This window comes from Cyclopterus lumpus, chromosome 17 (assembly GCF_009769545.1).
Source record: "Cyclopterus lumpus isolate fCycLum1 chromosome 17, fCycLum1.pri, whole genome shotgun sequence".
Taxonomy (NCBI): domain Eukaryota; kingdom Metazoa; phylum Chordata; class Actinopteri; order Perciformes; family Cyclopteridae; genus Cyclopterus; species Cyclopterus lumpus.
In genome coordinates this window covers 3,308,861-3,323,227 of record NC_046982.1, presented here as the reverse complement: position 1 = coordinate 3,323,227, position 14,367 = coordinate 3,308,861, and the positions used below count along the sequence as shown (strand labels likewise).

The 14,367-nt window shown below is 42.6% G+C and overlaps 1 protein-coding gene across 1 annotated transcript; it reads right to left on the bottom strand.

Annotated features, from left to right (window-relative positions):
• Positions 1-838: 838 nt before the first annotated feature.
• LOC117746282 (solute carrier family 43 member 3-like) lies at positions 839-8,217 on the bottom strand. Its single transcript, XM_034555324.1, has 12 exons — positions 8,039-8,217; positions 7,882-8,001; positions 6,728-6,781; positions 6,575-6,644; positions 5,979-6,068; positions 5,760-5,901; positions 2,330-2,440; positions 2,054-2,197; positions 1,775-1,882; positions 1,312-1,498; positions 1,088-1,199; positions 839-979 (listed from the first exon to the last, which is right to left on the bottom strand). Exons 1-12 carry the CDS (start codon positions 8,215-8,217, stop codon positions 839-841), a joined length of 1,458 nt encoding a protein of 485 aa, XP_034411215.1.
• Positions 8,218-14,367: the final 6,150 nt, after the last annotated feature.

Genomic DNA, 14,367 nt, shown 5'->3' with positions numbered 1-14,367 from the left:
AGATATCTATTCTTTTACCTTTTATGGCGCCTCTGGCTTGATTGTCGATTGACTGAAGGAGCGCTGATGCTGCGGCCTCGACTCAGTCCCATCTGGGCCGTCATAATGTTGTGACAGAATGAAGAGGAAGACAGCATTCGGATTCGGGCAACCAGCGGGGAGCCAATTATTTTATTGTTCAAGATGACAAGCTTACAACATAAAAAGCAAATTAATCAAAAGCCCCCGCAAATATTGGATTGTGAACATAACACGCAGTGCAGAGAGGAGCGACAGTTGATGGAGATCACATCAAGGACGGTTGGTTGCACTGCTGATCATTCTCATCTCAGTGAAGATCACTGTGTAAAGAGGGGGTACTGAAAAGGTTAAAGACACACACCTAACACCGCATGAAATGGTAACAGGTAGACCTATGCCCGCACCTCAAGTGGGGGTCCCTAGAAGTTATAATTGGGACCTCCCCTTCTGGTGTCCCGGTGTGTTTGACAGATGTCAATGCTCTAACATATTGTTTATCACCTCCAAAATATGGAAAAGTGGATCGGTATGTGCCGTTTTGCTTCTTCGCATCAAAATATATTGTTTTATCAGAGTTTTGCACCGTTGGCGGACTTGTTTGACCACTTGTGTGTAAACAAAGCATCCCTTTATCATTCCTTCAACGGTCTTCTAGAAAATGTCTGCGGTGCGATATTTACGCATATCCCAAAAACTTGACGATATCAAAGTCCTCCCTTCATATTGCATAAAAAGTAGGTGTGCTTTTTCCTTTGCAAACTATTGGCTAGTTGGCCGTGTGAGTTCCTCTTTAAAAGACTTTAAAAGATGAGAAGTCTCAATGTGGCAGGCTTAAAGAAGAAGAGGCTCCGATGGCGGCGCTAGCGGCTCGCTGGGAGGCGAGACCTCGACAGTGCAGGTGGACGACGAGTGGGTTGATGAAGGCAAGCAGGACAAGCAGTGTCAGACAGATGTTCACCTGCGACACACACAAAGGGCAAGAGAGGGGGAGAGGGGAGGAGGAGGAAGACGCGGTGAGTCCATAGATAAAATGGTGGAGAAGGAGAATATTCATAGTTGTACTCACGTATAAAATAGCTCCATTCAGCAGGGAAAGGCAGGTATCAATCAGCAGACAAATCACTGAAGACAGACTTATACACAAACCATACAGCTTACCGAAGTGGCACAAGGGGAAACTACACGCACACACACACACACTTAAAATAAAAAAAATAAAAAATGTTTTATGTACCCAATTGAATTAAGTGTAATCCACAAAGACGTGCACCCGTGTGTTTTGATACTCACGTCACAAGGATGAAGGTCGCATTTCCGCCGTAGAGGAAGGCGAAGTTTATCATATACAGGACGAAGGTGAGATACTGAAGCCGCAGGTTCGGGATGGCGGCACAGACCGAGAACAGCGCACACTGCAGCACCGTCAGGGAGAGAGAGAGCACCAGGGCCCGCAGGTCCGCTTCCTGTTCGCTCTCACCTGCAGACAGACACACAGGAGTTAAACAAAAGAAAATATTGGAAGTATGTAGTTTTAGTTTAGTTTTTTTTCTTCTGCCATACATTTTTTCAGATGGCCACTACGGTTAGTAATGGGAATGCGTCACTCGCGACATCCCATACACTGTCTGTATACAAGCGGACGTAGTCATTTTAAAACAAAAATAATATTTGAATAAAAACACAATCACTTATTTTCCAATCATTTGAACCCTGTTGGGTTCTTGACTAGTCATTACCAGTATCATCGTGTTACCTGCAGCACGAGGTTTGCCCTTCAGTCGGTCCATGATGAGGCCGTTCCAGGGAGCACACAGCATGCCACACAGCTGTGTTACAGCAAAGACATTGGTGTAGTGGCTCACTGCGGGGGCGAGATGGTCGGAGACAAAAAGCTGGTGGAAGTACTTAGTTGAAGGCCAGCTGACCGGTTAGTACTCACGTAGCCCTTGGGTAGGTAGGACCCAATGAGGAAGGTTTGCATTTAAACGTTTGGACAATCGGACCCAATGCAGTGCGTGCGTGCGTGCGTTACCCAGTGACTGCTGTCCTCCCGCCAGCCGCTGCAGCATGGGTTGGAGGGTGCCGACGAAGAACAACTGTCTGAGCTGTATCACCGACAACCAAATCAGCTGCGACACATAGAACTTGGATATCAAACACTCGCTGAAACTCTTCTCTGAGAGACCAGAGGACAGAAGTGTATAAAGAAGGAGGAACGGACAAAGATAGCGAGAAATTGGATGTGCGATTGTTCTATTCTGCCATTTCATACAGTGTATATTTCTGTGTCACAGTGAAGTGGACTAACCTTGTGTCACGGGCACGTCTTCGAGTTTCATTTCCTCCGTCTTCATCTGTGGCTCACCACTTGCTGTTGTGTGCTCTGAGATCAGAGTCTTTGATTTACCACAGGTTATCCTGAGAAAAGGTCACAGTGAGTCAGCCACAGAACGAGGGCATTGTGGGAGTTCTTTGATCATTTATTCAACTTGCTATAATCGCGTAACAGTAAGGGATATGACCATAAGAAGTGGATGTAGTTGTCATGACTCCACTCGTTGGTCTGTGGACTACCATTTTAATCTCCATTTTGGATTACAGCCGTCACCATTTGGGATTTTTTTTTCAGGGTTTTCGCAGCATCATGTGTTTCACTGAGACATGGGTGCACCCGCATTTTCCGGACCACAGTGAAGCCGTTCCCGACACCACTGATGGACACCATCCACTCCACTGTGTCGAAACTGCAGATTCATACCCTTGGACCAATTTTATTTACCTTATATTTGCTTCTTTATATTCTTCTTTATATATACTCAATTACATTTCATTTAGCTGACGTGTTTATCCAAAGCGACTAACAATCATACACCGTATACACAGCTACGGGGAGCAATTTGGGGTGTCTTGCTCAAGGACATATCGACTAGGCTAGCCTAGATTGGCTAGATCGAACCGCCGATCCTCTGATTGAAAGACGGACCTGCTAACCACTGACCCACAATAACCCCTGTTATATCTATTGATCAAGTCAGATGAAACCAACCAGCTCGCTAAAATTCAAGCATGTCTTAAAGACATAAAAACATGGATGACCTACAACTTCCTGATGTTAAACTCAGACAAAACTGAAGTTATTTTACTCGGCCCTGAACACCTCAGAGATCAATTATCTGGTGATGTGGTTTCTGTAGATGGCATTTCCCTGGCATCCAACACCACTGTAAAGAATGACATGTAATGTAAAGAACCTTGGCGTTATCTTTGACCGGGACTTGTCCTTTAACTCCCACGTGAAGCAAATCTCAAGGACTGCATTTTTTCACCTATGTAACATTTAAAAAATGTAACACATCTTGTCTAAAAGTGGCTCCACGGTGGTGTAGTGGCTAGCACTGGCGCCTCACAGCAAGAGGGCCGCGGGTTCGATTCCCGGTCGGAGCGGTCCTTCTTTGTGGAGTTTGCATGTTCTCCCCGTGGCAGCGTGGGTTCTCTCCGGGCTCTCCGGCTTCCTCCCACAGTCCAAAGACATGCTGCAGGTTAATTGATCTCTAAATTGCCCATAGGTGTGAATGTGAGATTGGTTGTATGTCCCTACATGTGCCCTCGATGGACTGGCGGCCTGTCCAGGGTGTCCCCTGCCTTCGCCCTATGTCAGCTGGGATAGGCTCCAGCGCCCCCGCGACCCTAATGAGGATAAGCGGTATTGAAAATGGATGGATGGATGGATGGATCTTGTCTAAAAGCGATGCAAAAAACGTTCTTACTTCTAGACTAGATTACTGCAACTCCTTATTATCAGGCTGCTCTAATAATGTACTCAGAAAAACTAAGAAAAGAGATCACATTACTCCTGTATTAGCTGCTCTGCACTGGCTCCCTGTAAAATCAAGAATCACATTTAAAATTCTTCTCCTCACCTACAAAGCCTTGATTGGTGATGCACCATCATATCTTAAGGAGCTTGTAGTACCATGTTGCCTCACTAGAGAGCTGCGCTCACTAAATGCGGGGCTACTTGTGGTTCCTAGAGTCCTAATAAAGTAGGATGGGAGCCAGAGCCTTCAGTTATCAAGCTCCTCTTTTATGGAAGGTGGTGGAGAGGAGAACCCCGAAGAAATGATTATCAATACTAGATAAAGACTTTTGTTAGTTAATTTAATATTATTATTATTTTTGTATATATTGTTCAATTTTCTTATTCTATTTTTTGTATGTATTGTGCATTTTTCATTTTTTATTGCTTACCTGTATGTATGAATGCTGCTGTAGTGAAAAAATTCCCCTTGCAGGATTAATATATGAACTATCTTTGTATCTATCCATCTAATTATCTAAACCTGTTCTTGCTGAGTACACAGAACTCGTAAACTCGTATAACAGGTGGCCTTAGGCAAGAGGCCCTTTGGAGTCCCTCCTACTTTGTGTTTGTCTGGGAGAGAGTGAGGGAAATATTAGCTGCTGTTTCATTGTAAATCCACAGAACAGTTATGAGAACAGGTTGGGATCGTATAATCATCTCTTTCAAGATTATCGCAATAAATTAGGAAGAAAGAAAAGGCTGAATTATTCACTGAATAAATGCATGAATTGGTACAGAGCAGTGTTTTTAAATATAGTAATATCCTAAAATCATAGAGAAGTTGAAGCTTTTCTTCTTTTATAGAATGGAATTGCTGTCATGTTTCATACAACGTAGCCTATCTCGTACACTTAAACTGCATATTTAATCAAAATCACAGACAAACGTATATTGTTATTTACTATTTGGATTGCTCTGAAATCCTCCTCATTGGCCCCATATCACTCAAAGAATCCCACCACAACTTCTCCCTCTGCATCAATTGCACCACTGCTTGCACACACATCTGTAACCTTGGTATCATTTTTGATTGAGCCCTTAACCCTTTGAAAGCCATGTCAATCACAAAAAAAGCCTTCTTTCATCTTAAAAACATTGCTCCGCCCCTCCCTCTCCTCTTGAGCCGCTGAAACACTCATCTGCGCCTTCATCACTTCTTATCTGGACTGCTGCAACAGCACATCCATCAAAACCATCAACGAACCACAAAACGTCCAGAATCATAGCTCCGGTTGTATAGAAGTCTATGCTTCATGTGTTAAAGCTGCATTCTCTCTACTGACCACCAGGGGGTGACTCCTTTGGTTGTAAAGAAGTCTATGCTTCATCTGTTAAAGCTGCATTCCCTCTAATGACCACCAGGGGGCGACTGCTCTGGTTGTATAGAAGTCTATATAAAATGACTCTACTTCTCTCTTGATTTATTCCCTCAGTAAACATTGTAAACATGAGTGTATGGTCTCAATCTCTAGTTTCAAGTCTTCTTCAATACATCATTATGTTCATTTAGTAAATGATGGTCCATTTAGAGTCAGATAAAAGCGTACAACATTCCAGAGACCAATGGGTGACGTCACGCCGACTACGTCCATTGTCATATATGGTCTATGCTTTTAACCTGTTATGCTAGTTATGTAATATTTTCGTTTAGTTTTTTTACAGTCAACTATCTGGCTTTATATTGTTATTTGTTTATGTTTTTACCATGATTTGTGCCTTTGAGTAACTTTTAAAACACAACACAAATAAAGTGTAATCTTATCAAAAGTCCAGGTATGAAGGACATGGATCAATGATCTCTGTTGTTGAAGATGCATTCCTTCAGGTGTCAGAGCAGGTGTATGACGTGTACAGGGTTTTATTGGGAGTTCGTAACCGTATGTGTAGTCATCCGGCAGCGGGTAGGGGATGTGGTCTCTGGGCATCAGGAAGAAAGTCCTGAGGAGGCTGCTGGTAAAGCTGCTGGTGGCCAGGAAGAGGAAGGAGGTGCAGAGAGAGATGCCAGCCTCATGCAGCAGCTGCAGGCCATCGAGGTCATCATTACAGACACTAGATGCAATGAGTATATTGCACCTTGAACGTGTGTGTTTCTCACCTTGATGACAAGGAAGAGTGGGCAAGAGTTGAAGGCTCCGTTATAGAGAGTGGTGACGGTGGTCTGATGTGAGCTGAACAAGTTTCCTACCTTTAGTAGACATTAGAAGAAAAAAATATAAATACTGCATTTAAGTGTCTTTTTCTTTGCATCTACTTTTTTCATTCAATGTATTTTTGACGAGGAAGTGGTTTGTGTCTCAGATAAGTGTATGTGTGTGTGTTGGTCCGTCTCGTTGAGAGGTTCGTGATCATGTGCCTTTGCTGCTCTTCTACCTTTAGGTGATACTCAGGCATCAAGAAAGTAAAACAATAATGAGACAGAAGAATTTAACTGACTATTATTCTTTGTTTTTTTTACTGTCTTTTGCAGCAATTTAGAGCAAATATAAAGCATCCACTGATTGTGAAATATAATGAAACATTAATCAAATGGTAAATCAATATTGAACAACTACTATTTGATTCAGATACAGTCCAGTTAGAGAAGTTGCTGCTTTTCTCCGCTTTCTATCATTGTAAAATATTTTGGGGGTTTCCAGCTCTTGAGCTATTGTAATATGTCAACTTAGGCCTTCAGGACGGCACCTTCAGCACCTGCATGTTGGTCATTAGAAACATGAGGCCACCCAATCCTATGAATGAGAAAGCTGGGAAGAGCAGATGATGGGAAAAGGAAAAATTCAATTAAAAATGTATCATCCAAAGTTGGAACGTGTTCCAGAGAAAGCACCAAACAACTGAAATGTTCTGTCACCTGGAGTCGAGAAGGCCACCATCAAGTTGCCGGTGGTGAAGAGAAATCTGGAGGGTAAAAGAAAGAAATCTCAGCGGTCACTTGGTTCACACTCATCTCGGCTTAACGAAAACTAAAATACTTTGAAATGGGGTCACAGGCGGTCAACGCGGTTCCAAAGCAGGTTCTTCTGCTGCCGTTTGGAGAACTCGTGGCTGACTGTCGACCAAAGATCCTCAACCTTTTATTTTCCCTCCACCCTCATTTAATGGAATGGGTTTCCTTAGTAACAGTTTGTTATGGTGGATTTAGGTATAATTGGGGTCATTGGTATGGGGTCAGATCAGTCTCAATAATTGCAAATGCACACAGAGAGACTCACAAATGCAAACATAAATATTCACAAATACGCACGGAACAATTCACAAATATGTTTGATTTACAAATGCACTTATAAGGATTTTCAAATAAATTAGATTCACAAATGCACGCAGAATGATTCACAAATACATCACAATCCACACATAAATAAATTACGATTTATATAAATGTAAAAGAAAAATCACAAATATATTTCTGCCTTTCTATGTGGATTTTTCTATTTGTTTGTCAATCGCATTGCATTAGTTTGTGGATCGCTCCACATGTGTGTGGGGGTTTTATGAGACTCCCCTGCCTTGGCTGGATTCGCAAATGCGGTTTTTTCAACATAGACCTATCTTAAGCCAATGAATGAACATCATGATATATTGAAGAAGAATTGAAACTAGAGATTGAGACCATACACTCATGTTTACAATGTTTACTGAGGGAATACATCTAGAGAGAAGTAGAGTCATTTTCTATAGACTTCTATACAACCAGAGGAGTCGCCCCTGGTGGACATTAGAGAGAATGCAAGTTTTAAGACACTTCCGCATCAAGTTCACTTAGATGAACCAGAGGTTGCCAACTGGAGGCAATATTACATCGATATAATATAATATAAATCGATTTATTTTATAGCTTACAAAAAAACCACATTTAAATGCAGAAGGTGTTTAATGAGTAAGGTTTTATATTTGTATAATCAGCTCAGCTTGTTCTCTGTTCTGCAGAGCTGAGAAAGATATTAAAAGTTGACATATGGACGCTAACTCTGAAATGACTGAGGAGTTGTTGGACTCACGTTGCCATGAGCCGAGCCACCGCAGTACCGAAGCGGTCGAGGAGGAAGCCGGTGGGCAGCAACAGCACATTGCTCAGGTTGGAGGCGACGGCGAACACCAGAGAGAACCACTCCTGCGCGCTGCGGGCCGGTGGAGGAGAGGGAGAGGTTGTCAAACTGACCCTGGACCTGCGTCGCGTTGGCTCCAGGGGTGTCGACGCATCCGGGAGAGCCGAAGTATCCCTCCGTCTTCAGGACGAAGACCAGCGCAGGCCACCCGTACAGGGCGAAGCACAGACACTCCACCAGGCCGGTGGCGAGGGTGAGCCAGCGCCGCAAGGTCCCGACACCCGCCATGGCACGCACACTCACACGCTCACTCACGCACACACACAGCTCTTCTCTTATTAAATCCCTACTTCGTAGCTCGGCACAGCTACTGCAAAAAGTTCCCGTTTTTAATAAAAATAAAATGACAAAATAAAATAATAAAATGGAAGAGAAGGACCTCCTCAGGTTTGCTCCTTTAATTGAGTGTCCCGACTGATGATTGGCATAACTTAATGTCTTTGGGATGAGCAGCAGGACTGGACCTCACAGGTGGAAGACAAGCATCTCTTTAGCAGCTGGAGAGAAAACAGGTGAGGCAGAGAGAAATATAATAAAAACACACACACACGGCATTATCTTTGATCTGGACTTTTCCTTTAACTCCCACGTGAAACAAGGACTGCATTTTTTCATCTACATAACATTTAAAAAATGAGGCACTTCTGATCGTGCTGCGGAAGAGTTGAAGGCTCCGTTATAGAGAGTGGTGACGTGGTTTGATGTGAGCTGAACAAGTTTCCTACCTTTAGTAAAAGTGTCTTTTTCTTTGCATCTACTTTTTTCATTCAATGTACTTTTGATGAGGATGTGGTTTGTTTCTCAGATACGTGTGTGTGTGTGTTCAGTTTATTATAGCCCAATATCAAAAAATACAAATTTGCCTCAGTGGGCTTTACAATCTGTACACATACGACATCCCTGTCCCAAGACCTCACATTGGATCAGGAAAAACTCCCAAGAAATAGAAAAAACCCTTTCACAGGGGAAAAACGGAAGAGGCAGGAGGTCGGCCACCAGACATGAGGCATCGCGAAAGAGGCCAGACCAATGAGGTCAGGCCTTTTAGGCAGGAGCCACAGAGAAGGAGGCCAGGTCTAGGCCAGAGACTGGATGCAGGAAGCAGGGGCAATGACCCAGGACCCGATTCAGACACAGCCAGGTCCAATGGACCCTATGAGATGTGAAGTCACAAAGACTCTGGGGAGGAAGCAGAGTTAGTAATGTGCAATGGAGAGATGTAAATTTGTCTTTAAGGAGAGAGAGAAGAGGAGATAGGAGCTCAGTGTATCCTAAAATGTCCCCCAGCAGCCTATAAGCCTATAGCAGCATATCTAGGGGCTGGACCAGGGCAAACCCGATTCAGCCCTAACTATAAGCACTATTAAAGAGGAACATCTTAAGTCTATTCTTGAATGAGGTGACTGTGTCTGCCTCCCGGACTGAAAGTGGAAGCTGGTTCCATAAAAGAGGAGCTTGATAACTGAAGGCTCTGGCTCCCATCCTAATTTGGTAATATGGTACTACAAGCTCCTTAAGATATGGTGGTGCATCACCAATCAAGGCAACTAAGAGACTTATTAGACCAGCCTGATTGTTTAAATGTTACGTAGATGAAAAAATGTAGTCTTTGAGATTTGCTTCACGTGGGAGTTAAAGGACAAGTCCCGATTCTTTACAGTGGTGTTGGATGCCAGGGCAATGCCATCAGATAATTGATCTCTGAAGTGTTCAGGGCCGACTAAAATAACGTCAGTTTTGTCTGAGTTTAACATCAGGAAGTTGTAGGTCATCCATGTTTTTATGTCTTTAAGACATGCTTGAATTTTAGCGAGCTGGTTTGATCAATAGATATAATTGAGTATCATCTGCATAACAATGAAAGTTTATGGAGTGTTTCCTGATGCATTGTCCGTCCCCTTTACATAATGAATGTCCAAACAGTAAGACTGCAAACAGAGTGACCACCTGATTTACCTCCTGTTAGAACACTGCAAGGAGTTCAGGAAGATAAGTGGGTCATGGTCAGTAGAAACAACTGTACCACTGCCCACAACATACACATAGAACATGTGTTGACATAGATAGAGATAGATAGATATATACTTTATTAATCCCCAAGGGGAAATTTGTTGTCATAGTAGTGCCCAGCACTTTACAGACGCCAAATGGAATAGACTAAATAAACTAAACACACAAAATAAAATAAAATATAAAAACAGGGATGACAGATATATACAAAATATAAAATAAAATAGATATATACAATAAAATAGATATACAGAATAGAATACAATAAGGACATTCAATAAAATTAAATGTAAACAGAGTGTGCAAAATATGTAAAATATATATATACACAATAGAATACGAATAACTGCAGTGTGTATTTAAGGACATTAATTTAAGTTTAAACAGAGTGTGCAAAATGTAAAGTGTAGTGTATATGAAGTGTAAATCAACATAAATGTGAATGTGTACAGTGGAAATGAAAATGTGTACACAGAGGATCTGGCCAGAGGTGATTTGTTGTACAGCCCAATTGCTGTGGGCAGGAATTTTTTTCCTGTATCGGTCCTTGTGACAGCGGAGCTGGATGAATCTTTTGGAGAAAGTGCTCCGCTGACTCTGCAGTAGGTGGTGGTTAGGGTGGTCCGGGTTGTCCAATATGGACAATAGTTTCTTCAGTGTCCTCCTCTCCACCACCTGTTCCAGATGCTCCTGCTTTCCGCCGATGATAGAGCCGGCCTTCTTAACCAGTTTGTTAAGTCTGTTGGTGTCACCGGCTCCAATGCTGCTCCCCCAGCAGACAATGGCGAAATACAAGACACTGGCCACAACCGACTGGTAGAACATCTCCAGCATCTTGCTGCACACGTTGAAGGATCGAAGCTTCCTCAGGAAAAAGAGTCGACTCATCCCCTTCTTGTAGACAGCGTTGATGTTGGCCTTCCAGTTCAGTCGGCTGTCGATGGAGACACCCAGGTCCTCTCCCAGGACACTCAGAGGTCTAGGAGCTGTCGTCTTCCTCCTGAAGTCGGCCACCATCTCTCTGGACTTGGCCACGTTCAGAAGCATGTGATTCTCACCGGCCCACTCCACAAAGTCACTCACCACTGCTCTGTACTCCTCCTCCCGTCCATCACTAATACACCCAACCACTGCAGAGTCATCAGAGTACTTCTGCAGATGGCATGATCCCGTGTTGAACTGGAAGTCAGTGGTGTACAGGGTGAACAGGAAGGGAGACAGAACAGTTCCCTGTGGGGCTCCAACATCACTGACCACCGTATCAGACAGCACACGGCCCACTCTGACAAACTGCCTGTGAGGTAGTCAGTGATCCAGGAGATGATGGATGAGTCTACCCCCACCACCCGCAGCTTCTCACTCAGTAGCAGTGGTTGGATGGTGTTAAATGCACTGGAGAAGTCAAAGAAAGTGACTCTCACAGAGACACCGGTTCCATCCAGGTGCGACTGAGCTCGTTGCAGCAGGTAGATGATGGCGTCATCCACTCCCACATGAGGCTGGTAAGCAAATTGCAGAGGGTCCAGCGATGATTTCACCTGCGGTCGGAGGTGGGCCAAGACCAGCCTCTCCAGCACCTTCATCACATGGGATGTGAGGGCAACCGGTCGGTAGTCATTGAGGCCAGATGGAATCGGCTTCTTTGGGACAGGGACCAGGCACGACGTCTTCCACGGCACGGCGCCATCTTGGAAAAATCTTCTTTTTCAATAACTGAATAATATAACTGAAAAGGAGTAAAATTGATTTGAGAAGAAAGTCATAGTTCCTCAACCGGCCGTGCAACCGAGCTTGGGCGTACCCAGTGAGTCCTCCTCACGACCCAACAGGTTCTGCGGAGAGTCCACCAGCACTGGATCAGCTACACAAGCTGCATTAACCTGCAACCATGCAGTAGAAGGGACTTTAATGTCTGATGGAAACGCTCCAATGCACCCGGACTCTGAGCATGGTGAGCCGAGGCCTGGAGGTACTGGACATGAAGCTGCTTCAGCACCTGTGCAAACACATGGGAAGAAAAGTGATGTATTTTCATGCTCTCCATGTTGGACACTCCACATTGGTTTTCCTGTGTCGCCACCGTCAGGTCAAATAAGCACATAAAATATCTCAAAATCAAAGGAACGGATTGCTGTGGAAGTTACTGATAACGTTAATGCTCACAAGATACTTTAAAAAATGTTTTAATGACATCATGGCTTTCCGTCTTGTGCCAGCTTCAGGACAAAGTCTATATTTATAGTTCGTCCGTCAGTTTTTACCTTGTACTGTTGTATGTTACTTAAATTATTAACTGATTTGAGATCTACTTTCTACTGACATTTGATTGTCAAAGCTCTCAATAAAAAGTGTTTTCACACTGGTGTTTTGCTGAACCAAAGGAACATTATGGGAAAATGTTACTGTGGAAAAACATACTATTTTAGTCATTATTTTATCCTCAAACCATAGCATTCACCTGACGGTATGCTGAACGCTTTTGTCTCAGTTTTCAGTTTCATGTCGAGAACCTCTTCATGCAAAGATTGGAAAGGACCACTTTTAAATATTGAGGGAGGAACTTACATAAAAATGATCATTAAGAACTTCATCAATGCCGTCATACATTTGAAATGTATGGGAACACAATATGGCTAAAAGATGAAAGACATATTAGCAGGTATATGTGTGTGAATGACTTATTTATATAATTCACATCACCAGCTTTTAAGCCACCCGATTTGTAAACATGAGTATAAATGTTTTGTTTTTTTACCAAACCTTATGAAACATTATTTAGACAAGATTAATTACAATTTTTAAATCAAGTCAGCTTGAATAGAAGTCTAAGGGTGTTGTTATAGACGGGTCTTTTTTGTTCTTTACTGAAGACAAATACAGAATGTCTGTTAGAATAAAATCTATTAAATACGGTCTCACTCATAAAGTAACATTTAAATTTAAATTAGAAAGTTTCTTCATTGCATTAAAAATACGTGGTGACCAATCAAAAGACAGGATTACTTCCTGTTTGTTAGTTAGTTTTCGTTTACCAGGAGATTTTAAAAAACAACACAACACACTTGGTGACATTTGGTGGGGAGTGGGCTGTGAACAAGACAACAAATGTTTTCAGATGAGAGAGCACCACCACAAGGACTTTCATCAACCACTTCCTGTTTGGGCTGAGAACACCCAAAACACGAGGGCTGAAATCTGACCTACCTTCTCCTGGATTCCTTCATTAAGGAAAAATCTGCCGTTTGAAACGGTTAGAAACTCTGCCGTCTCTTTAATTCACCAGGAAGATGAACGTTGAATCGATCCATACACAACTTGTTCACATATACAACTGCAGAATGGATGGATTATTATCATAACTTGTGGGAATTAAAGACTCGATCATCACAGAGTTTTTCTTTTGATCTCACGCTTCACTCACAGCCAGCAAAATATTGTTCACAAGTCTTCACATTTATTTAAAGTCATGACTGTGAGAATGTATAGCTTTAATGCTTACTCATTGGCAAGTGATGGCAGTCTTTCAAATGATCCTTTGAGAAGAACACAAGTATGTACCATTTACTCAACGTCTTTTCACAATAATATCCTCATTAACCTATTAGCATATCATTTAAGGACAAACCAGAATTGTGTCAAGAAATATGCAGAAGACATGCTGGGTTCAGATCAGAGCCAAGGCTTTTATGAATTCAAACCTCAAAATACATAATGAGATTATAATTCAAGAGACACATTGTTGTTTTTTTCTTTCATTGCGTATTTAAATGTTACACTTTTGATGTTTAAGCAGACTTTAATATGCAGAAATCCCCCAGGAGATCTATTATCAACAATATGTAGTTATTGTTATGCAGTAAAATGCTCCTGACAGCAGTTATATTATCAGATGTGTATAGATATTACAAATGCAAAAAATGTAAGAGCTCATTTAACAGCTTGCATCATAATCCATGAACTGATCCTATGTTTTGTATGTAAAGTCGGAACCTAAAAAAGAACTATGACTGTCAGATACTCAAGTGAAAGGGCTCAAGACTCAAGTGAAAGGGCAGCCGCAGACTTTAATTCCCAGCATGCCACACGTTTAATGTGAAGGTCCATCTGTCCCCAGTGTGCACGCCAGACATGGCTGCTAGCTGAGGAAACATGGACACCTGGTATTGCTTGGAATAATCAGCTTTGGTTTCCAAACGACGACGGATGGCTGTTTTGAAAGGAGCATACTTGCTGCAGGAGGTCTTTCTCTACATGTGTGTGTGTCAGTAACACAACAAGGAGCAGGAGGTGAATGTGTGTGTGATGCCCAGTGGTTTTCATTTACACAAGCTATTCCTGAAGTGCTCTTTATACAGGAGGAGCCGCCCG